A 22,693-nucleotide genomic window follows, 5' to 3' on the forward strand; every position below is an offset into this window, starting at 1 on the left:
AAGTGAAATTCAGCAATTTTATGAGGTGGGTGGCTTGCAGATGTTCTCTCAAAACTTGGGTTCTTTCACAAGTGGCGTCACAGCAATATGCGGTTAAAGAAGTCAAAATTTCATGTAAGTCATCTTTTTTTAATAAGCTGATTTAGATGTACCGAAAATAAAAAGCAACAATTAAATTTTGATTCATAAAGTGAACATTTTAAAAACAATGCGGAGATCATGGAGGTATTCCAGGCAAAGGTTGTTTTAATTTTATACATTCCAGAAAAAGAACAAATTGTGGAAATCTTTGAGACCACCTTAATTTCAAAATACCCCATCTTGAATGAAGCTACCTCACCATATACCTAAAAATATCATTCTGTGTTCCTCAGGATGTCAGCCAAATCCATATGGTGAGAGGCAAAGCACAATAAAATGTAATGGAAAGCAGATTTTGGAGTATGGTATGTATAGTATAGTATAGTATGTATAGTATAGTATGATGTTTGCAGCCAAATTCCTGAGTAAACCTTGGATCTCTTACCTTCAGCTTCAGTCCTGTGCTCTGGGGCTGTCTGCAGACCTTAGTGTAGGTAATTAAGGATGCTGAATAAGTGGTAAAAACTCTCATTTGGGCAGTTTGATAGCTGCTGCTTGTCACAAGATTGACAACTCTGTTCAGCAGAAATTACAGATTGAACAAGAGCTGTACCTTCCATGATGCCAAAATAGCATCAGAATGGGAAAAAAAGGAATTATTCTTAAGAAACATTGAGCACAATGTTCTTCCAATAAATCCTTCTGCTCTGAGAAAATCATGGCAAATATTTGTTAAATGATCAGAGGAAAAGTCGTTTTAATTCTTATCCCATCTACTGCTGCTCCTTAAGTTCAGGAGCAGTGCCTCTTTATGCTTGGCTTGCAAAAAGCTCCTCCTCTTCCTTGCTCCATATGTTTTGGCCTGAATACAGAAGGTTTTTGTTTTATCAGGAAAGCTCTTGGCACAGTCTGCCCTGTCCCTGATGCTTCCTGATAAATTTCTATTTGTTTTCCTCTGCCCTGTTTCCCAGCCCTGTTAAATTCCAACTTGATACACATCATCCAGGTATTTAGGGCACATTTGGTAAAGGCCTTAGCTGTCTAGGATAGAAATGAGAATTGAGATGCCTGCATCTAAACCCATTGCTTATGTGCTTTTTTCAGTTCTCTTGCTGGGTTTATTTTCTAAAAATACTTCGCTGTGCTTTGAAAAACAGTTCTTCAATCCTTTCAATGCTTCCCTGAAAAACAAGGTTTCTATTATTATTATCATTATTTTATTATTACTTTTTGGAAATAAAATTGCTAGGTGACAGATTTTCTACTTCCTAAGAAGCTTCGACACAGCCACTGCAGAAAACAGGAAAGCAAGGATAAGAAATCCAAGACTTCCAGGAGCATGTCCCAGCCCCTAGCCACAGAAATAGTTAAATAAGTGAGTAAAACCCACTCCCACTCTCTGCCATGTGGAAGCTGCAGGCACCTGACTGCACCTGAATCTGTAGGGTTTGGACCATGCTTGTGAAAAAGTCAATAACAATAATAGGAGACCATAAGTCAATAATAATAATAATAATAATAATAAAAGACCCTAAGTAGAGAAAGGGAAAAAAAGTAATTTGATTTGCCCAATATGAGGTGTTCTCTGTTCTGCAAGAGTGTTATTTGACTTGTAGAATAGGAAGAATATAGTAGGAATTCTCCCTTCCTACTAGAAACAGTAGAAAGGAATATTAGAAAATTTCTGAAGCAAAATCTGTTCCTCATCCTTTCAACTTCTATAATGAAAACAAAATTTATCTGGGCTGCTAAAAATCAAAGTCAACACTGTTTGGATTCGAACTCATTGGTATCATGTAAAAGCTTTTTATCACTAGGAGCTTCCTGAGCACTTAAAACTGCTCATTATAGAGAACAGAATGCTCTTTCAAGTTCAGGTTCATTTAATGGAGGTAGGAGTTTCTTTGATAAAACCATTTTATTTGCTTCAGTGTTTATTTAAAACATTATGCTAACGTTCTTTGACAACCCAAATGAGAAATATTGATAGTATAATACTATTAAAATAGTAGGAAAAAATATAGTATTCTTCCATACTTTCTATTTTTATTAATAAAATAAATAATACTACTTAATGAATTAAAAATATATGATAGATATAACAATATATAATGATATAACAATATATAATAATATATAAAAGAGTCATATCAAAAAGTACAGTATTTAGATTGCAATATGCAAAAATAAATCCAATTTCAAGTGTTGCGGACTTGCAACAGACAATTAGGAGTCAGTCTCTGTTTCCATTAAATGCAATTTCTTTGTGGTCAATTCATAACCTTGTTTCTTTGATAAAACCATTTTATTTGCTTCAGTATTTATTAAAAACATCATGCTAACATTCTAGGACAATACAAACCAGAACTATTGATAGTATTAAAATAGTATAGTATTAAATAGTATGAAATAGTATTAAATAATAAGAAATAATAGTATGATAAATAACAGTGTGATAATAGTATTAAAATAGTATGAAAAAATAAATGTAGTCTTCTTCCACAGTTTCTAATATTTTTATTAGAAAAATAAATACTATAAATAAGTGTATTAAAATATGAAAATATATAAGAAATATAACAATATATTATATGATAATATATTTAAAAATAAATACATGTAAAAATAAATCATATTAAAAAATACAGTATTTAGACTGCAATATGCAAAAATAAATCCAATTTCTAGTGCTCACTTGCAACAGGCAATTAGGAGTCAGTCTCCATTTCCATTAAATGCCATTTTCATGTGGTCAATTCATAACTTTTTCTTGTAAAATCAGGCAACTCTAAGAGTTTGGAAGCCTCAACAAATTATGTGATTCTGAATTCTATGCAGTCAAAGAGAATTACAACTTTAATTTTTACTTTTTCTAAAAATTTACATCATTAGCATTAAAAAGTTGTAAGGCGATAAAATACTGTAACTTTAAAGTACTTTGACATCTGCCTGCATTTATTTAGTTCTGTGTTATAGCTTCTCTTATATTCCTGAATTTAGAGTGCTGGCTTCTATCACCTGAACAGAAAAATGAACTTTTTCCTCTGGAAAAGAGGAAGATGGATGAGATATATATATATAGATAGATATAGATATATAGATATAAATATATATATATGAAAGGCCTTGAAAGTATGCAGAAGAGACACCAAGTTCACATGTTGGGGTTTCACAAAATTGTTCCTGTAGTTTTGAAGACATTTGAAGGCAGGCTGTGGGAATGTAAAGAACTCGTAGTAAAGCAAAGGAATATCAAATGTTCCGTTCGTTATTCCTGCTTTACTGTTTCCCCTGTCATTATGGCTATCAAACTGGCTCTTTCCTAGTTAAATAAATAAGATTTTATTTTTCCAGCATAGCCTTAAAATGTTATGTAGATTGTCCCCTACACAGCCTGCCTTTTTGGAGCCTTTTAGGAGAAAGGAATTGGATGGTCCTTTCAGGACCTCATGAGTAAGGGTGCAATCCTGTTCAAGCTATGCCTGTGGGTCACTCTGCTCCTCCTTAGGATCAAAGACCAGCACGTGCTGGTCGATGACACGGACCACCCTGCTGAAGCTGCCCTGCTGCTCCTTCTGGCTCTCTGGGCGCACCCGCACCACCACTTTGACATGGCTGCAGACATCTTCTTCCTTGGCAGGAGTCATCCCTTCTGCTCCCCAGCTCCGCTCCCAGCACCCTTTCAGATCCAGCAGCCGAATCCTTTCTGCAGCACACAAGAGAGGTTTTATTTGCAAGAGGAGCCTTTCACTCTTCCAAGCAGTGGACCAAGGCGAGCAGTCTTTTTGCTCTTCAGCACAAAGAGGAGCTGCCCGTGTTGCCCTCCCTGGACTGACCCAGGCACGTCGCGCGTACATTTAAAGAGAGTTAAAGCGGGATTTACGTTAACGTGCCCCGCAGTACAGGGGATGCAGTAACCGGCCCCAAAGCGGAATTCCCTTTAAACAGCCCATTCCCTTTAAACAGGCCATGGCTGCTGTTGGCAGCGCGCTGCTGGCTCACCCCTAGCAGGGACACGGTGCAGGCTCCCAGCGCCGCCGCTGCGGCTCCAGGGCCGGCTCGTCTCCCTCAGCCGAGCCCTTCCCCGACCCGCCCGGGCCGTGCCCTCGGCCGTTCCTGGTTTCTGTCAGCCCCGGGCCGTGCCCTGGGCTGTTCCTGGTCTCTGTCAGCCCCGGGCCGTGCCCTCGGCCGTTCCTGGTCTCTGTCAGCCCCGGGCCGTGCCCTCGGCCGTTCCCGGTCTCTGTCAGCCCCGGGCCGTGCCCTCGGCCGTTCCCGGTCTCTGTCAGCCCCGGGCCGTGCCCTCGGCCGTTCCCGGTCTCTCTCTCTCTCACCCCCAGGCCGTGCCCGCACCGTCCCGGGCTCTGTCTCTCGGTCGCTCTCCTGCACCAACCGCCATCCACCGGCCGCGCAATTCAAACACGGGCAGGCCGCGCTCCTCGCCTCCTCATTGGCTGTGCGCCGTGACGTCAGCTGAGCGACGGCGCCAGGGGTGAGTGCGTGGGACCGGGCGCGCAGCGGCGTGCGCGGGGTCTGAGGGGCGCGGGTGGCGGCGGAGCCCGCGGGGAGGGCAGGGAGGCGGCACGTAGGGAAGGGAGGCTGGGAGGGAATGAGGGCGGCCGTGAGTGAAGGGCGGCGCTCTCGGTGCTGCCGGGGAGCGGCCGCCTGTGGCTCCGCGTGTCCGGCTCCAGCCCCCCTGGGCTCTCCTCGCGGCGCTGCTCCGGCCGCCTCCGATCGGGCTCGGGTTTCTGTCCCCGCCGCCTTTGGTTCTGCTCCAGCGCCGGTGCCGGCCCGAGGGAGCGGCCTGCAGCGGTGCCCCTCAGGCCGCCCCTCCGGGCGTGCGCTGTGTAAAATGAAATAAAACACAAACTCTGCGCTCGCCGTGAGGAGGAGATGCCCGGGGTGCAGGAGGAGGGGGCTCTCTGTGGGCAGAGCCCCTCGCGTTCCCCCAGGGCAGGGCAGGGATGGGGGCACTGCCGGGGCTCAGCCGCTCCTCGCCCTCGGCGGAGGGGCCGGGACAGAAGGGGAAGGGACAAAAGGCACAAACTCGGCGGGTGCCATGGAGAGAGTTGAGCAGGTGAATCAGAAGCTGTGCAGACAAGCAGGGCAGAGCAAGGAAAGCCTTGCCGTGGGCTCAGCCATCTCCGAGAGAGCAGGGCCCATCTCAGGTGATAATTAATGGTCACCATTGTTGGGAACAGCGGTGCCACCACCCTGATCCTGCTCTGCCCCTTTCTGTCTGGAGCACGGTGTTCTTTGCTCTGGGGAATCCCTTCAGTGCCTTGGGTCACTGCCCCAGCTGTGTCTCCTCGCTGCTGTGCCCAGCAGAAACCCAAAGCAGCCCCAGCTCAGCCCCTGGGGAGGAAATGAACTCCAGCCCAGCCAGAGCCAGCAGAGCACACCGTGGTAATGCTCCTGTTTTCTGTAGGCACACCGGGGATTGTTGCAAAACACACATCCGTGTGTCTGCTCAAAGTTAGTGATGTGCACCTTCAAATTTAAGGTGGGGGAATTATGGCCCTGTTAAAGCCTAAATGATCAGCAGAGTAACTTTATCAGTATATCCTTATGCAGGCAAAGTATTGGTAGTCTCTGGCAAGGTAAAGTCAATAAAAGCACATAGTAAAATCTGATGGTGAAAAGAATCTACTTACTGCTTGAACATTATTGATTTGTAGATAATTTTATAAGTTTTGAAAACATTTTGCTGATGTGACATATCTATAAAACTGCCTAACTTTGAATGTGTATAGCTTTGCCTATAGCATTTCCCCTATGTTATTTAAACAAATGTTTGTTTGAAAGTAATTCCCAACATCTACTGCTCTTCTAGGCTGATCAGCTCCAAAATGTTACCTCAAAATCTGTGCCAACTTTGCAAATGTTTGTTTCTGAGTAAGTTGAAACTGAACTCAGTAAATGTGGCTGGTTTGGCCAGAAGGATCCATTCTTCATCAGAAAAGCTTTCTGACTCTGAGTCAGAGGAACAAACTGTCCAGAACTGTGAAACTGAAGAGCTGCCTCAAAATACAGAGAACAGTAATTCTGGAAGATTACACGTACCAGTGATGCTGGAGGAGGTTGTTAATTGTTTATCCCCTCGGCCAGGTCAGGTGAGTTAAATGATTAATTGTCATCTGTGATCCATTAACAGTGCAGCAGACAAATTTGTGGAGTGTGGACTTTTGTTTAGAGGAATAAAGGGATGCTCTTAAACAATCAGCTGTATCTTTCCAAGGTTCTCAATTGTTTTGAAGTTCCCATTAAAACTCTGTATTCAAACTAATAAAATTCTGGTGTCTGTGTGCCTGAATGCCCAGGTAGGTGGTGTTTATTAAAACTGTCATATTTGACTCTTCTGTTGCTCTTGTGCTTGTCTTTCTGAGTTGCACTTGTGTGTTCTTAAGGTGATGTTAATGACTCAGAGGAGAGTTCTCATGTGTGGTTATCTCATCAGTTTTTGAAGAGCCCTCTTCCTCTTGGATAAGAGGTTTTAAGTATGTAAGTTTTAAAAATTCTTTAGCCTCATTGGCATGGAGAGCTGGTTCAAGCCTTCTGGTTTGGGTATGGGTACTGAGTGCTTTGCTTTTGGTGTCTGGGGTGGTACACGGTTACACCTGAAAAAAATTGCAAAAAAAAATTACACCCAGGGAAATGTTTTTGTCTGGGTGGTCTCAGTATTAATTTGAAAGGATTTTTTGAATAATGTAAATTCTTAAATAATTCTTAAACATTTCAGGTACTTTGATCTGTGATTTTAGTGCTTATGTTAGCTTCATAGAATCTTCTCGTTTAGGCTTATCAGTGTGTTGTTTTACTACAAAGACTGGAACAATAGGCCAAGAAGTAGAAAGGTCAAAGTGTGCATGTTTTTATTTTTATTTGAGAACAGCAGGATCCTACAGTGGCAAAGTGATGTAGCAAGTTTGAGGTGGATTCAGTGGTCAAAAATTTGCAGTCAAATCTTGTTGTGTTGCTTTGTGTATCGATTTTAAGTTTTTGAAGAAGCAGTGGAAATGCAGATAGTGTTGATACACATTAGCATACAGATTGCTTTAATTGCATGTGTTCTACTGTTGAAGACACCTAAATTAGAGAAATACATAAGGAACTTGGAGTTCAGATTTTATTCTGATGTCAGAACTGTGATGACATTTTCACACATTAAATAAATATATAAACTGTGATGCACTATGTGAAATATTTTTTCCAGTTGTGTAAGTTTTTTTCTTTGATAAGAAGAGCCTGATGAAGTCAGTGTCCATTACACTCTCTTTGTTGATGTAGAAAATCTTACTTGGCAACAGGACTTGTAAAAGAAGCTCTCCAAGGTTGTGAACTGTGAAGAATAACTGTTACTGCCCCTGGAGACTTTTTCTAATTTAAATATTTATGGTTGTAAAATAGCTTATTATTGGGATGGGATTTTTTCAGGTCTGTGTATGCAGATTTTTCAGATTCCTCGACTGGTTGTGAACCACTTATGACTGCTGTAAGAGAGCCCAAGTGTGTTTGCCTCAAACACAAGCATTTATAATGCTGCCAACCTGTTCAGCATGACTGCAATTGCAAACTGTTCAGCATTTCTGTTTTTCTTTTTCTGCATGTATTCACAGCACTTTCTGAAGCCTCGAAAAATAAGTAGTGTGCAAAAGGATGCAATGTGTCAGCTGAGTTTTGCTAGTGTCAGTGAAAGTCTAAACAAGCTGAGAGAGTTCCTCACTAACCCTAGTGATGGTTATCAGTTTGTACTAACTTGCATATATCAGCTGGGAGGGTCACATCAATTTATATTTTTATGATGATAATCATGACAGGAAGTCTATGAACGCTTGGTTTTGTGGGCAGGAAAGGCAGTGCTCTGATCCTGAATTCAGTTTTTCTGCTTTATTTCCTCACACATAAAGATTTCCTTTGCTCAGCTTTAATAGAGTTATATTCTTTGTTATAAAATAGCTGATTTGGGCCTCTCGTTCTTCTTGTGTCTTAAGAAAAGGAGGTACCAATATAAAAAAATCTAATTAGAAAGATGATGTTCTCCCTCTAGTTATGGTCACTGAATGGGATTTTCATTTTACTTCTAGAGGTTCTTAGGAAAGGAAATGTTACTTAAGAGTGAGTCACCGCTGAGATAAAGATGTTAGTGCCCTCCCACTGAATATTCTTGTTGACCGTCTCCTTTGGGGAATCTGTTTGTCAGGAGTTGGAGCAATAATACTTCCATTTATCTTTGAATCCTCTTTTATTGCCTTGTTTCACAAAATCCCTGTAGTAGTCCTGTCTTTGAAGCAAGGACTACATGTTAGATTTTACCAATCCACCTCACTGCTCATTGAAAAGTCTTTTGCACTCAGTCCACACGTCAGTAATTTCCTCTTGAAGTTTACTGTGTTGATTACACTACCTTTTCATCTTGTCAGTCCATGGGTGTTGTTATACCTGCAAATACCTGACCAATGTTTTTGCAGTTGTCTGGGCAGTTCTCTGTTCTCTTAAAGAACCAAACCTATTTTGAATCAATGTTCGGACATCCAGAAGCATGTTTCCCCAGGTTTCAACCTACTTTGTCCTGTTTTTTTCCTTTGCAATACTCATGTTTATTTTAACTTGAGATGTGGATCTTTTCTACATGCTGTGGCTATAATGTTAAGTAAAAGAACTTCAACAGCAAGGAATTCTAACATGAATGCCAGAGGATGAAACTCTGAAATTTTAACTGTTCTTATGAGAATCTTAAAGGTTTTTGAGTTGCAAAGCTCTAGGAAATGATAGTGTTCCAGCACCAACAAATACTTCTAGATATAAACTTTAAACTCCAACTAGAAGAGAAGCAAATATTATGCAAATATTACTCATTATATGGGGAAACCTGTAACCTGGTGACATCTGTGGTTTTATGTGATTGATTTTACCCATGGTTGAGTATGATCTAGAAGAGACTATAATGGAGATACTATAAGCTCTGCTAGTATGATTTACTTTAATAGTTTGATAGTTCTAGAATACTTTGATAGTTCTAGAAGCTGGGCTTTTTTTAGTATTTGTAAATTAAATGGTAGGTGGTCAAACTTAGGGTGAGAAATAATGAATGAGACCTTTCCATTTTCTCCAGTGTTTAAGTGGTTAAGCCATTAATAGTAGATGATTTTTTTACCTCATGATGTTAATTTGTATTAAAAAAAAAAAGAAGGCAGGTAATTTGCCCCAAAGAGATCTCATCTGACATCATCTTGACTTAGCCAGGACTTACTGTGGATATTTCCCTTTTGATTCGCCATGATGTTATTCAGATTGCTTTTGCTACTTGGCATTCATTGAAGGAGGTACCCTCTTTGTCTTGGAAATCGTGTGTTGGTCCTTGTGTTATTCTTTCTTTGTCTTGGAAATCATGAGTTGGTTTCTGGAAAGAGACAAGTGTTTCCTGAGAACATGCAGCTTTGCCATGAGCTTTCCTTTCACTCTTCCAGTTACATACTGCTTTGTTTTCAGGATAGTTAGTATTTTCACACATCCAAACATCAAATTACTCTCTTTCAGAAGGAGTGTGAGCATGGACTTGTAAAATAACAGGAAGGAAGTGTAAGACACTGCTGACAGCCAGACATTGTTTTGTTGTGAGTGAAGTTCTGCTGGAGCTCTGGGGTTCAGGTTTGAAGGCAGCTTTTCACCTCCTGGAGGTTCTGTTGCTACTCTTGGCTTTTGATGTGGAGCATGGTTGTTTGCTTCCTTTTCTGCAGAGCTACTCAGGCCATAGAACACACCTGAAGGAAGCTGAGGGAGACTGCTGCTGGGAGAAAGCAGAGTCACTTCTGGAGTTGTTCTCTTACTTTCTGTTTATTCTAGTCCATACATCAGTATTGCCTCTCTGCCTTGTAGCAAGTGTAAATGTAAGGCAGAACTAACCTTTCTCTGTACAGCACCCTGCAGAGGGGACTTCTGTTCTGTGGCAAAGCTTTCCAAGTGTTGTGCTGTATAAATAGTTACATGGTCGTGCTGGTGACCAGGCTTCTTCTCATAGCACCTCCCAAGCCATCTGCAAGTCATTTCTAACTGCAATGAGCCGTTTATGCTAGAGGTGCTCAAAACTGAACTTTTCTGCTGGGTGCCCAAAGTAAAGAGGAATTGAAAAGGGATCTGGAAAAATTAATTCTGACTTCTCAAGTTGTATGAGTGTTTTGGTAAAATGCAGCCAAAATACAAAGTTTGGAAGGGAATATTAGTTGCACCATCAGGTAAATGATTAAATACTTGTTTTGGAAAAGCACTACAGACACGTGGACGTAGTAAAAGTTTTTAATGTTTTAGCTTGTCTTTCACTGGACTTGTAAAATGAATAAGGTGACATAAAGCAGTCAAATTGCATAGTGTTCTTTATTGTAGAAACAACTTTTTTTTTATGGGAAGCATGCTGAAAATATCTTTCCATATGCAAATTTTTTGGCTAATTTTTCTCTGTCAGCAGCACAGTGAGCTTTGTGGTGTTTGTTGTAAAAAAGGAATGAAGATGCAGAAACTTGCGAGTCATTAAGTTAACATAGAGTAATTCTGAAAATATTCTGGGAATTCCAGAACACACTGTTTTCCCTGTGGTACTTGGGTGTTACTGGGGCATATTGAGAGCTGTTTCAGTTGATCATGTAGTTCCTGTGTGTTTTTTCTGTCACTCTTACCTTGCCTGATGTCCTGGCTGCACATATTGTAAATTTACAGATGTGGCTAGCCAGGCTTCAGATCACAGCCGTGTGTGGAAGTGTGTAATAAAATGTCCATGCAATAAAATGTGTATATATGCAAAATATCTTTATTTTTGGGTGTATCTACTAGGAAACTAGTTAAATAGATTCTCATCAGCACTGTTTAAAATACTTGGCTAAAATCATACTTCAAGAGGGATGATTTTAGTGAAGTTAGCATTTGAAGTTAGTACATGAAATTGGAAAACATTCTCAAAATAGTTTTGACTAAGATGTGCAAAAGATGGTGCTTCAGGTATTTATTATGATTTTAAATACTAATATTGTCTGGTTTTGTAATGGTAGTGTATGCATGCAGATTTGGAAGAGCAGACCCCATTTGCTTACGTTCCATGACTTAGAACCAATTGCTCTTTGCTGTGACATGCAGGCAAAATAAAATGTGCTAAGGGAGAAGGAGTGTTATTGAACAGTGTAATGCCAACAAATGTCATGTGTGTTTTACAGTATCTGCATCTGTGTGAGTGCCATCCCAAGATGAGAGAGGACAGAAGGGGACTGGGAAGAGAACAGGACAGGAGGGGATACTCAGGAACAGCTTTGCCAGTTGAGGAGGCAGAGGAGGTCACGCTCTTCAACTGTCTGCTTGTTTTACTGACTTCTCTAGTGGGCTCTCCAAGAGTACAGGCATCTTAAATTCCATATTGACGGGTGACTGAAAGCATGTGTGATTTATCTGAGAGCACTGCATAACTGTTCTCTGTGTTGAAGCTGGTACTGCTGAGTGATTAGACTGTGGGACCAGGAAATGAAACATGTCCGTGGGTTTGGATCTGACTGATGGCAGGATATGAATGAGGCTTGCTGAAGAAGTCCTGGCAGATGTTACTTTTTTTACCCTTCCAGAATTAGGTCTTCAGAGAGGAAGTAACTAGAATACTTGGATGAGAGGAAGAATAAGTTGATGGCTATAGCTGCAGAGGAAAGAATGTTCAGGCTGTAGTTCTCGCACATCTGCCTGACCCCCTCATCTTCCCAGCTGCATCCTGGCTCTCTGGAGCCATACCTAAATGTTACCAGCAGCCACAAGCAGAAGACCTCTCACCAACTTGCTTCTGCATCTTTCTCTGTGGCAGTAGAGGAAGGACAGCCTGCAGCTGCTGTATCCAGAGAGACCAGCAAGGGAGCAGGGGCTGCCTGCTGCAAGCAGCTCTGCAGATGTGCACATCTGCTTTGATGGAACATCTCCTTTGCTGTTCCTGCTCTATCACATAACAAATGACAGCCCTTCAGGAGGCTGCTTAAGATGCTGTGTTATAATAAAGGAAGATTCAGTGCTTTGGGGTGACTCAGCTTGCAGTGACGCTGTGTATGCTCTCCTTTGCTGTTGTGACAGCATTAGTCTTTGCACCTCTTGGGGAAAACTAATAAAATTCACCAGAAAGTAATCTAAGCCCTTTAAATTTTAACTTGAGTGAGCCTGTGTTCTCAGAAAGGGTGATAATTAATATATGTAGCTACTCATTTCCTCCTCATCTAGTACTGTGTGTCTTTAGTCAGCCTTTTGGCTAAGCTTTCTTATTAAATATTTGAATTTGAGTTTGCAAACAGAAATGCAGACTTTTTTTCTATCACACAGACTATTACTAGCAATTGAAGATAACAGGTGGAGTATGGGAGGTATCTGCAGATTTTTTTTTTTTCTTATTTTGTGTTTTATACTGTTGGGAGTAGTTTTGCATAGAATTAACTTGGGTAAAGAGATGATTAAGAGGTTAAGCTACTAAATTTGTTGTTTAAACAGGTATCTGAAGGTTCATACACATATGTGATCTGATTTTTTTTTAAATGTTTTTTGTTTTTTCCCAGACTTCCTGAGCATGTTATCTTCATTCCAGTGATGTTTGCTGATGCTCAGCATCTTGGGAAAATACTTTTCTAATAACTGTGTTTTAATAAATGACAAATTCTTCTGTTTTAATAATGTCCCTGAAATAAATGAATATTGTTTCAGGCTGACTCTGTATCAAAATGGTATTATTTAATGTCAAATTGCTGTAGGAACCTGGCAGCCAAGGCTTACCAAAAACACATCCATGGCTTTTTTGGAGTTGGCTAGCCATTAATGATAAAGAATTAGATTTTTTACTTGAGCCTTTGTAAAATTTTCATTACATCTTAAATATCTCCTCAGTTATAATTGAGGAAAGACGTTTCTTCTGAGTTAGGCAGAGGAAGTCAGCTTTTTCTTGTTAAGTCTGATGATTAGCTGAAGTCATTCAGACACTGAAATTTTAATTTCCTATGGAAATGTTAATAATGGTGTGTTTGAGTCATAACGTCATTAAATCTAATTCCAGACAACATTACTCTTAGGAAAATGAGTGAAGTAAATAATGCATAGTGAGGCAAGGTCTGCCAGTGCTTTCTAAAAGCAGGTGGCAGAGGCAGGTGATGGTTTGCTTCTCTTACCTCTTGTGCAAGGGGGAAGGGGCTCTAGAAAATGAGTAAGGAGTGCAAAACAGAGCAGAGGTAAAATGCCTTTTTCTATGTCTTCATACAAAACCTGTTCACTTTTGTTCATGTGTTGTCTCATGCTTAGCTGTAATCAGAAAATGAAACCCTTGTGAAGAAAATACATGGGGAATTATTTTGAGGCATTAAGTGGTGGGTGGCATGATGGGTGCTGCAAAATGTGTTCGTAGGAATCTTGTTTCTCCTCTGTGTGAAATGATGAAGAGATGGTTGGTGGTGCAAGTTCCTGAAATTCTTGGATATGCCAACTTAGTGATGTTATAGATATTTCAGCTGTACACTAATACAATCTAGCAGCATCCTCTGTTGATGTACCAATGGGATGAATGGGAAAAATGGGAACTGATGCTTGCATTACATTCAATTGCTGAATAGGCCAATACTGGAAAATCATTTTATATTGTACTTAATGCATGATCTGAGGAAGCTGTTTTCTTGCAAAATGCCAACTATTCATTTATATTCTCTTTGTGATCTAAGTTGTTAGACTTGGTGTGTAAACAACTTTTTTATCGTTTCATAGTCTGTCAAAAATTACTTGTGGAGAAAAATTAGTCCAGTTGTGTTTTACCTCTCAGGCCGTATTTTTTGAAATTACAAGTGATAACTTTTTATGTAGGTGAAAGACGTGAACTGTACAGGACTGATAGGAGACATCTTTTGCTTGACACCAAAATTCTTTTTTGCTATGTACTTAATTTGATACCTTCCTTTTTGTAGGTGCTAGAAAAAAAACAGGTTTTTTGGTGTAATTTATTACCATTAGCAAAAATATAGAACTGTAAATTTTTGCTTTTTTGGTCAACTTTATTTTCTGGCAGGCCATGTCATCCTGCAGAATACCTTTTAATCCCTTTATAATATTTTCACTGACAAGTTCAGCTCTTGTTTACTTGAGCAAGCTTTGGATGGCAATTATGCCTGTATAGGTCAGTAGCTGCTCATAATTTTCATAGTGGTGTTATCTAAAGCACCTTATTGGTTTCTGGGTCTACAGATTTGTATAAAGCTTGTTTACTTTGTATAGGTTTAAAACATTTTCCAGTTTACTGCAAGGAAGCCTGTAGTGAGGCCTTGCTCTACAGGGTTACCTCAACCACTTCTTGCTGCAGATGTTTTTATTTTCCAGAAGTTGCCTTTTTGCTCCTTTTTTATTGTTAAGGAGTTTTATGTTGCAGCATGGCAGTGTGCTGTTACTGATTGACGTTGAGATGACATCAGAACGTCACCTCTCATTTTTAGAGTTCTGACAGAAGTAACAGAATGCAAATGGAAATTGCAGCGTCTCAGGATGGGAGCATAGCACAGCAAGGTGTCTGTGGACCGTGTGTGATTCACTGGATTTGTAATATTATTTTCCCTTCTGATTTTGAACAGGTGATTAAAAATCAAAGTGCTCTAGTTGAAAAACAGCTACGTCTGATTTACTTCACAGAACTTATTTGCAAAATATTTTGAATTCTCCTAAGAGAAAGTGAAGGTTATTAGCATGCTGAAGCCTAAATATTGCTTCTTACTAAATTTGAATAAAATTGTATGAAAATGCAAGAATAACTTGGTCTCATTGACCTCTCATTTTCTTAGTTCTGGGATAGATTTTCTTTTTTGCATATGAATGGCAGCAAGGTATGTTTTAATAATGTTTTCTTCTGAGACTTTGGGTCTGTGTAGTTTCTTAGATCATTTGGAAAAACAGGACAACTCTTCCAGCATTTCTCTAAAAGTACATTTATCTACTAACAAATCTTTGTTGCTCTCTCACAAGTAATTTATGTATCATGTCTCACGATGCCAATAGATTTTAACAATCTTGTTTATTTCATGTAATTTCAAAAACCCTGCCTGTTGTCAGACATATAAAACAAGTATACTGTTTTAATTCTTGTATATTTAATGGGAATTGAGGACACATTCTTGGGTTGTTATGCAAAAATTAAAACACAAACTTTTCTCTACATATTTGATCTGTGCATGCATTAGGTAGGACATAGTGGTAGGTGCAATAAATAATTTTGAGATAAATTGGGAGGACCCAGAATACTTACCCATTTTAAGTCACATCTTGAGTCAACCAAAGAAACAGTGCTTAGGATGGAGAAATGCAATGGCAATTTGTAGACACGTGCTTTGGTCAGGGGTAGGCATGCTCTGAGCTGTAAGATTTAGTCTGCAGTCCTTGTTAATGGCTTTGGGAAGCTGCAGGTATTTCAGCTTACACAGGTCCTGTTCATTCAGCAGAGCTGACTGGTGGCAGAGCAGAAGGGGAGGAAGCTCCAAGGAAACTCAGTTTTCTCCCTCTGGGGGCTGAAATGCTAAGAAGGACAAGATCTCCTATTGCTAAATCTTCTAATCAGTATTTTTGCTTTAGCAGAAGTAGTTCTAGATTTAGAGTAGTTCTAGAAACATGATCTGATTTAGTAGTTGAAGTTTTGATAGATGCCATTATTTACAACCAGCAGTATTGCTATTGTGAGTGGGCATACATAGTGTGTATTTTGTTTGTATATATTGTTTGACTTCTCTCTTTTTTGATGAAGAATTTTTTACATGGGTAATTGGTGAGAGGGATTGAATGCTGACCTCTGCTGGCATTGAATTTATAAGCAAACTGTAATCTTGGGACACTATTAAAAGAAGAAAATGACCTTGGAAATGATCTGGAATAAAACCTACTGGCCTTTGTGCAAGGGCCCAGACAAAAGGGTGGTTCTGTCCTTTGAGACTCTCCTTCCACTGGCCTGTTCAGGTAGGTACAGCCAGACAGTGCTGGGGAAATAAACTAAATATTTTGTGCATGGGCGTGTCTTATATGCTGTTTACTGTTCAAACTCTGCTTTGAATTTAGACTTTTGTTTCTTAAATTATATCCCTACAACCTTTGAATCATCCACATATTATCTTTATAGGTGAATATCTTTATAGGTGAATTAATTCAAATTCATTGCACAGAATTTATGTTTACAGCTCTCTTATAAAGCAGCACAGTAGTATTGCTTCCACTTGGCAGAATATAGAGGCAGCAATGCTGAAATTCTGCTTTGAGTGCCCAAGCAGGAATGCCTCTGTGCCTGGTTTTTCTAAGAGGTCAGCATTCTGGTGGAGAGCTTTGCAGCACATTGCAGGGACATCCACTGCAGCTGGTGAGGTCACAGCATGTCTGGGAAGCAGATCCAGAGTTTCTGGGTTTTACAGACAGAAAAAAGAGGAGCAGCACGATCTACCTGCTTGGTGTGGTGACCTCCTGAGTGTCACAGGGGCTGTGTGGCCAAAGTTCCAGTGTCCCTCTCTCAGCTGGCTGCATTTCCACTTTGGGAAAGAAAACTGGAATGGAGGTAATGGATTGTTCCTGAGGGTTTGCTGGAGGAGCCAAGCCGAGCACAAAGGCCAGCGGAGCGATGCCACTGAAGGGCCAGGTCCAGTGTCCCTGCTCCCCACTGTGTCACCACCTCCCTTCTCGGGTTTTGTGTTGCTGAAATGGCTCCTGAGGTGTTAGAAAGTCTTTTTTTCCCTGCCCCACAACCAAAGAAGAAGTTGAGATTCCTCAGCTCTGCTTTTCAAGGTTGTTTATTTTCTCTTATCTGTTCCATTTTTTCTCTGACCTGCTGAGGTCTGTCCAGCAGGTTGGTTTGTGGCACACTGACTGCCCTTGGGGTGGTGTTGGCTTTTTATACTAAAAACTACCTGTACTTTATTTACAATAATTTTCCAATACCCATCACCTATGTTACACAGTTTGTCTCTACTCTAAACCAATCCAAAAGTGCCACCATCACAGCAAAAAGTGGAGGACAAGAAGGACAGGACATGCCCAGATTCCTCCATCTTGCCTCCTGAACCCCCATTCTAAACCCCCAAAATTCTACTTTTTTACCCTGTGATGAATTCACTATCATTCTACTCAAACCCTTGTGGCTTGTATCTCCTCACACAAAGTTGGGAATTGTTTCCATGGGCTAAAATCAAAGGCACAGGTGTTTGTGACTCTGTGCCAAGGTCTCTGAGCCCCTGCCAGGGTCTCAAGTTCTCCAGGGCAGCCAGAGCAATGTCCTGGGTCCTGACACTCCCTGAGCTCCTGTCTCTCCCTGACCCCTGCACATCAGCTAAACACACTCCCATGTCAGAAAAAAATGCAGCTTTTTCTCTGTTTCTCTTTTTTTGGGCCATGTTGCTGAGTTTAATTGGCTTGTGAAAGTACACGGTAAACACCTGTGCTGAGAGAAATTAACTGCAAGAGGGAAAACACAAGAGAAAATAATGCCTAATTACTCCTACACCTACCACTTCACATCTTGTGCAACTTGGTGGCCTAACTGATTGGTCTAGTACCAGTGTTAGGTAAGTTGTTCCTCTTTGTCTTTGCTCTGAGAAGATGACATGTACCTGTTCTGAGTTACAGCTTTTTCACCTGCTAAAAACTCATGTTAAATACTGAGATTTGTAGGTTCTAGTGTAGTTCTGGAGAAAACATGCTTTAATTTAAAAATATTTCTTAATTGCAACATTCATGCTCATTTTAACCCTCAAGAGCCTTACCTGTTCCTCCAATGTCTTCCAGGCCTAAAATAAAACTCTGAAGTTCTTAGATCAGATGAGAATAATTAACACGTCCTTTTCCAGGATCCTGCACTTGGAGCATTGGCATCACAGCCTGGCACAGAAGTCTTGCTTGGAAATCTTAACAGGTTTCTGGAGGTCCATGTGAATATCACCAGAAGAATCTTTCACCCAGGATTATCTTCCTGTTGTTTTCACTGCCAAACTTGAAAATCCCATTACTGTTTAGTGCAATGGTAGAATTGTTCCAATTCAGAAATCTAACCACAGGGTTGGGTTTTTTTCCCCAAAACAAGGAGATGGCTGAAGACATTTGGTCACTCTTTGCCACCCCCTTCCATCAGCTTCCAGCTTCCAACATGGAAGAAATTTCAGCCTTCAACTGTGCAAATCAGCCAGGTCTCCTAAGTGACAGAAAACAGGATTTTTGATGGTAGATATTTTTATTAATAGTAAATAATGCTACTTGAGCAGCTTAAAAAAAAACAAAACAAACCCCACCAGATTTAGAATGTGCTTCTTCAGCCTCAAACTGTACAAAGCATTATTTGTACTTTGATTTTTTGAGATGTTTATCTGAAATGGAGTTAAAACAGTGCTCCTGAAAGTCTCCCTTTCAGAAAGCCTACTTGAGCACTTGTGTCACTATCTACTTTTGGTCATCTAAATTTAAAACAAGACTTTTGCTAAGAAGGTCAGTGTAAGTACTTTCCTTTTGATCTTGCATCCTTGTGGGTGCCCGGGTAGTTGTGTAGGAAAGTTTTCCTGAATGAGTCAGTGCACTGAGTCATAGCATGAAGCCTGTAGTGCTGCAGACTAACTAATTGGTAACAGTCTCAAATGTAATTAAAGCACAGTTGTCAGCTCTGTGTTACTGACTGCCATCCTACTCAAGTGTTTTGGTTTTAGCTACTTGGATTAATTGTTCTTTGCTGTTAAAGTTTGTGTGGTGTAAGATGTTGCTGTTGAATAGACCTGTTGTTGTCATTATCTTTTACTATCCTCTCTGATTTTTATAGTACTCAGTTTGGATTTTTTGCTCTGTTAGGTCACATATTCAGTAATTATGCTCTTTACCATGCCTGTGCATTTACAGATGTTTAGAATCCTTTGAGGACCTTTTAAACTTGTAGTCATTAAGAACTGTCCTATTAGTACTGATTAATGTTTCTTCACTATTCCTAAACTCTTTAAAACATCATTCAAGGCTTTTTAAAAATCAGACTTAAAAATAAATAGTTTTTTTGTGTTGTCTTGCTGATTACGTTTTCAATGTTGGTAGTTTTCACATCTGATGTTCATCTTGTGTTCTGCCCTGTTTTATAATAGTAAATGGCTTTTTTTTTTGTCCACGTGTGTGCCCACCATCCCCAGGTAATGAGCAGTGTTTTCCAGGAGCATTTGGAGCCTTTCTTTCTCCTGTTCCTCATTTCCTTTGTGTGTGTGTTTCTTACCATCATGCAGCTTGAGGCAAAGGGCTGGATGGGGCACATGGGACAACAGGACATGTCTTGAAGCTGTCTGTTTCATTAAGGAAAATAAAACTACCTTAAAGCATTGGGAGGACAGCAAGGTTTGATTTGATTTTTTTTTTTTTTGGTCATTTGCATTATTAGAGAAAACAAACCTTGCAGGCTTTGTGCAGGACCTCCTGCTTGTTCCCACTGAGAGCAGAGGAGTGAGAACATGAATGGATGGTTGCAGCTGAGTTTCTTATTTCTAAAAACTACTGAGACAGTAATTTTGACCTGTAAGAAAGGCCTGTACAGCTTCCATATGTGATGAATGCTGAAGCTGGGGTGGTGAGCAAAGGCCTCTTTAGTGATTGGAGGGGGTGGAAGATTCTTTGATGATATATTCTTTTTCTCTTGAACAGTTTTTCTTCTCACTGAAGCTCTTTAGATAGAAGGACACTGCTGAGTCACAGGAGCATCAGTGCCACAGCACTGGTTCACATCAGGAGTGCACCTGGCCAGGTGTCCAGTTCCTGGCACACCCAAATTCCATTGCTGCAGGTGCTTATAGAAGCCTGAAAGAAGGGGAAGGCAGAGAATTTTTATTTTCTACCTGGTGCTACCTTTGCCTGACAAAAGTCATGGAAGCACTTCCTTGCAGGGGGAAGGTTGGGGGTTGTACTTGTATAATATCATTTGTGGGCACTGAGTTTGTGGTGATTGGGAGTAGGGCTGAGTATATAAAAAGCACGTATTTAAAGTATTTTAATTATTTAAATTTCTTTTATTTTAATGCTTTAATAGATTGCAGGTCTGCACAGTGTGGGTTTAGTGTTGGTTAATGACTAGTGTGCTCATTAGAATGCAGTTGTAGGAATAGAGATTGTGCTGATCCCAGATTGGCTCCAGCTGTGCAGGACAGGTGAATGCTATTGAAGGTGAGGAGCCATGGAGTGCCCAGGGGTGCTGAGCAATCACACAGAGGGCACACAGGGGCAGGGCATCAACAGGAGGGCATAAAAGGCTGGGCTGAGGGACAAAGAAAGCAGCCACTTGCAGCCTCCTGAAGAGGTGAGGTGTTCCTCTGCATGGGCTGACTCTTGCAGCCTCCTGAAGAGGTAAGGTGTTATTTTTATGAGTTGAATCTTTCTGAAGTTTTCTGGTGTGCATTGTGGCCCTCTTGACTGTGGCATGTGCTGGGACAACCACTGGCACAGTGTTTTTTCTACTTCCATCTCTTTACAAAGTGTGTTATGTACTGGACTTCTCTCCACATTATTCATGGTTTCAATATTTGCATGAAAGGCACTTTTTTATTTGTTCTAACTTGATGCTGGATAATATCATCAAGTTCCCTGAGCTCTTTTATTTTGAGATAAGTGAATCATACCATCTGCTGCAGCTGTATAAAAACAATTTTAATAGCCCTCCACAGAAAACTGCTGGAGCCTTTGGATGTTTTATTGGACCAGAGAGATGTGTCCTAAGGGAATTCTTTTCCACATTTCCTATTTTCTTGTCCTCATCTAAGCCTGGTTTCATATAAAGCAGCAGTGATGGAAGGTGTTCTGCTCTCTCCTGAAATGATCAGTTGGCTCTGAAATTTGTTCTTTGAATGTGATTTCATTGTTTTTCTGGACTGGAGATTTCCTTCATACCAGCTTTCTCCTAGGAGTGTGAGCCTTACTGATGCAGGTCTTTTTTCAGCCTCCCTCCTTTCTAAAGGATTTCCTTCTTCCTGCATTTTTCCTTTGCTGTCTTTACCTTGGTTTTATCTGGTTTTGCTCCTTTTCTAACAGGTTTTTATATTTCTCCAATTTAGTTTTATTCTCTATCAAAGTTTTTATTATTTTGATTTTGCACGTTAGCAACATTTTAAAAACTAAATTTTTGAGTAGTTTTATGGCTGTAACTCTGTCATGTAGGTATTTGTTTCTATTTCATCAGTTGTGGAGAAACTTAGATGTTTTGAATATGGTCACCAAAATCATATTTGTCCTAGAGACTAGCAATAGAATTAGTTCCTGAGGAGTAAAATGCAGCATATTTCAAAGCATCTTTTTCAATTGGAAAGAAAGCAGTAAAGATTTAAAGCAAAGCATTCACCTGGGGAGAATAAAGCTCTACTTGGAAGTATTCTGTTTCTAGGTAGAATCAGATAAGTTTAGCTGAAATGGAAGTTTTTTTTTTTTTTTTTCTTGGTCTGTGAAGGAGATTTAAGAGAAGATTGCTGTGGTGGAAAGTTGTAGCTTGGATTTTGAATTTAGTAATTTGGGAACTGTTGTCTTGTGGTTTGTACAGTAGTACAAGCTACAGCAGTAGTTTTGGTGATAAAGTTGATTAATTTGTAAAATAATATTCATGTAATCCTGGTTATAGAGTTAAAAGTGGTGATAATTCTCTATTTGTTCTCATCCCATTTCTCACACACCATTAGCACATATATTTTTTGGGTTTTAGCACTTCAAAATTCTTTGGATTAGGCAGAATTTGCTTGGCAGAATCAGTCTGGTCTAAGCTGGAGTACTGAAGATAAAGAAACAAGATTCCTCACCTGTTAATGGGATTTTTGTATGTCAGTAGAAAAGTCTGGAAAATCTCACCACTAGTGGGGTTGTCATTTGCTTTAGGTAGAGGAACTTTTCAGGAGTGTTCATGTACACTAATTAAAAAAAGATGTTTTTTTGAATTGTGTGAGACAATGCTTTCTTCATAACACCACCAAATTAATGGTGATGAGATACTTGGAACACTTGAGTGTTCAGAGGTTTTCTTCTGTGTACAGGGACATATTTCATGTCCCAGCCAGTGCTTTTGCCTTGCTGTGGTCGATGGATTGCTTTTACAAATGGTGCACAAAATTTCTAGTGGGCTACTTTGTTCTTCCAGGCAGGAAGGGAAAAATTAAAATCACTAAGTGGCATCAGCAGCACCAGTCTTGGAAGTATTTGTTAGTCTTTTATCTGCTGGTGGAGAGAATAATTAGAGACTTGAGACTTCATTTCAGCAAAGGTTATAAAAAATTCTGCCGTGTTGACCTGGCTCTGAGTGGGCACGAATAAGTGCTCAGAACCTGGCATTTGGAAAATCCAGAAGGTAAATTTTAACACTTACTAGGGCATGAAGCAATTAAGGTACCAACTTTAGAATAGTTTCAAGGACTGTAATAGTTAAAATAATTTATCAAACAGTCCAGTAAGTGCACTTGGAAAACATATTCTTAGTCCTGTGGTTTTTATGGTTCTGTAAAGCATTTTCCTGTACAGTTTAGCAATGTCATTATTTTTGCTCAGCAAGTCAGGTTGCTAGTTTTCTATTTGAGTAGTATATTAAAATATATACATGCTGAAAGCAAAAGAGTGGAATACAAGGGCCAAG

At 40.1% G+C, this 22,693-nt stretch overlaps 1 protein-coding gene and 1 long non-coding RNA gene across 3 annotated transcripts in view; both read left to right on the top strand.

Annotated features, from left to right (window-relative positions):
• The first annotated feature begins 4,047 nt into the window (after positions 1-4,047).
• The window catches only part of METTL15 (methyltransferase 15, mitochondrial 12S rRNA N4-cytidine), a 78,857-nt gene continuing 60,211 nt past the window's right edge, over positions 4,048-22,693 (top strand). Inside the window, exons 1-2 of one of the 2 annotated variants that reach the window (XM_071455243.1) lie at positions 4,048-4,570; positions 5,912-6,191. In XM_071455243.1, the coding sequence (XP_071311344.1) occupies positions 5,928-6,191 (264 nt within the window). In that variant the 5' untranslated portion in view covers positions 4,048-4,570; positions 5,912-5,927. Of the gene's footprint in view, positions 4,571-4,801; positions 5,156-5,911; positions 6,192-22,693 lie in introns of those variants that run through there. The other variant, XM_071455242.1, reaches the window with a different exon arrangement.
• Positions 9,093-12,135, top strand: LOC139604186 (uncharacterized). The gene is made up of 2 exons (XR_011683908.1): positions 9,093-9,692; positions 11,280-12,135. It is a non-coding gene; the product is annotated as an uncharacterized lncRNA (long non-coding RNA).

Source organism: Agelaius tricolor, unplaced genomic scaffold, assembly GCF_023055355.1.
Source record: "Agelaius tricolor isolate 1412-34295 unplaced genomic scaffold, bAgeTri1.0.p SCAF_46, whole genome shotgun sequence".
Taxonomy (NCBI): Eukaryota; Metazoa; Chordata; class Aves; order Passeriformes; family Icteridae; genus Agelaius; species Agelaius tricolor.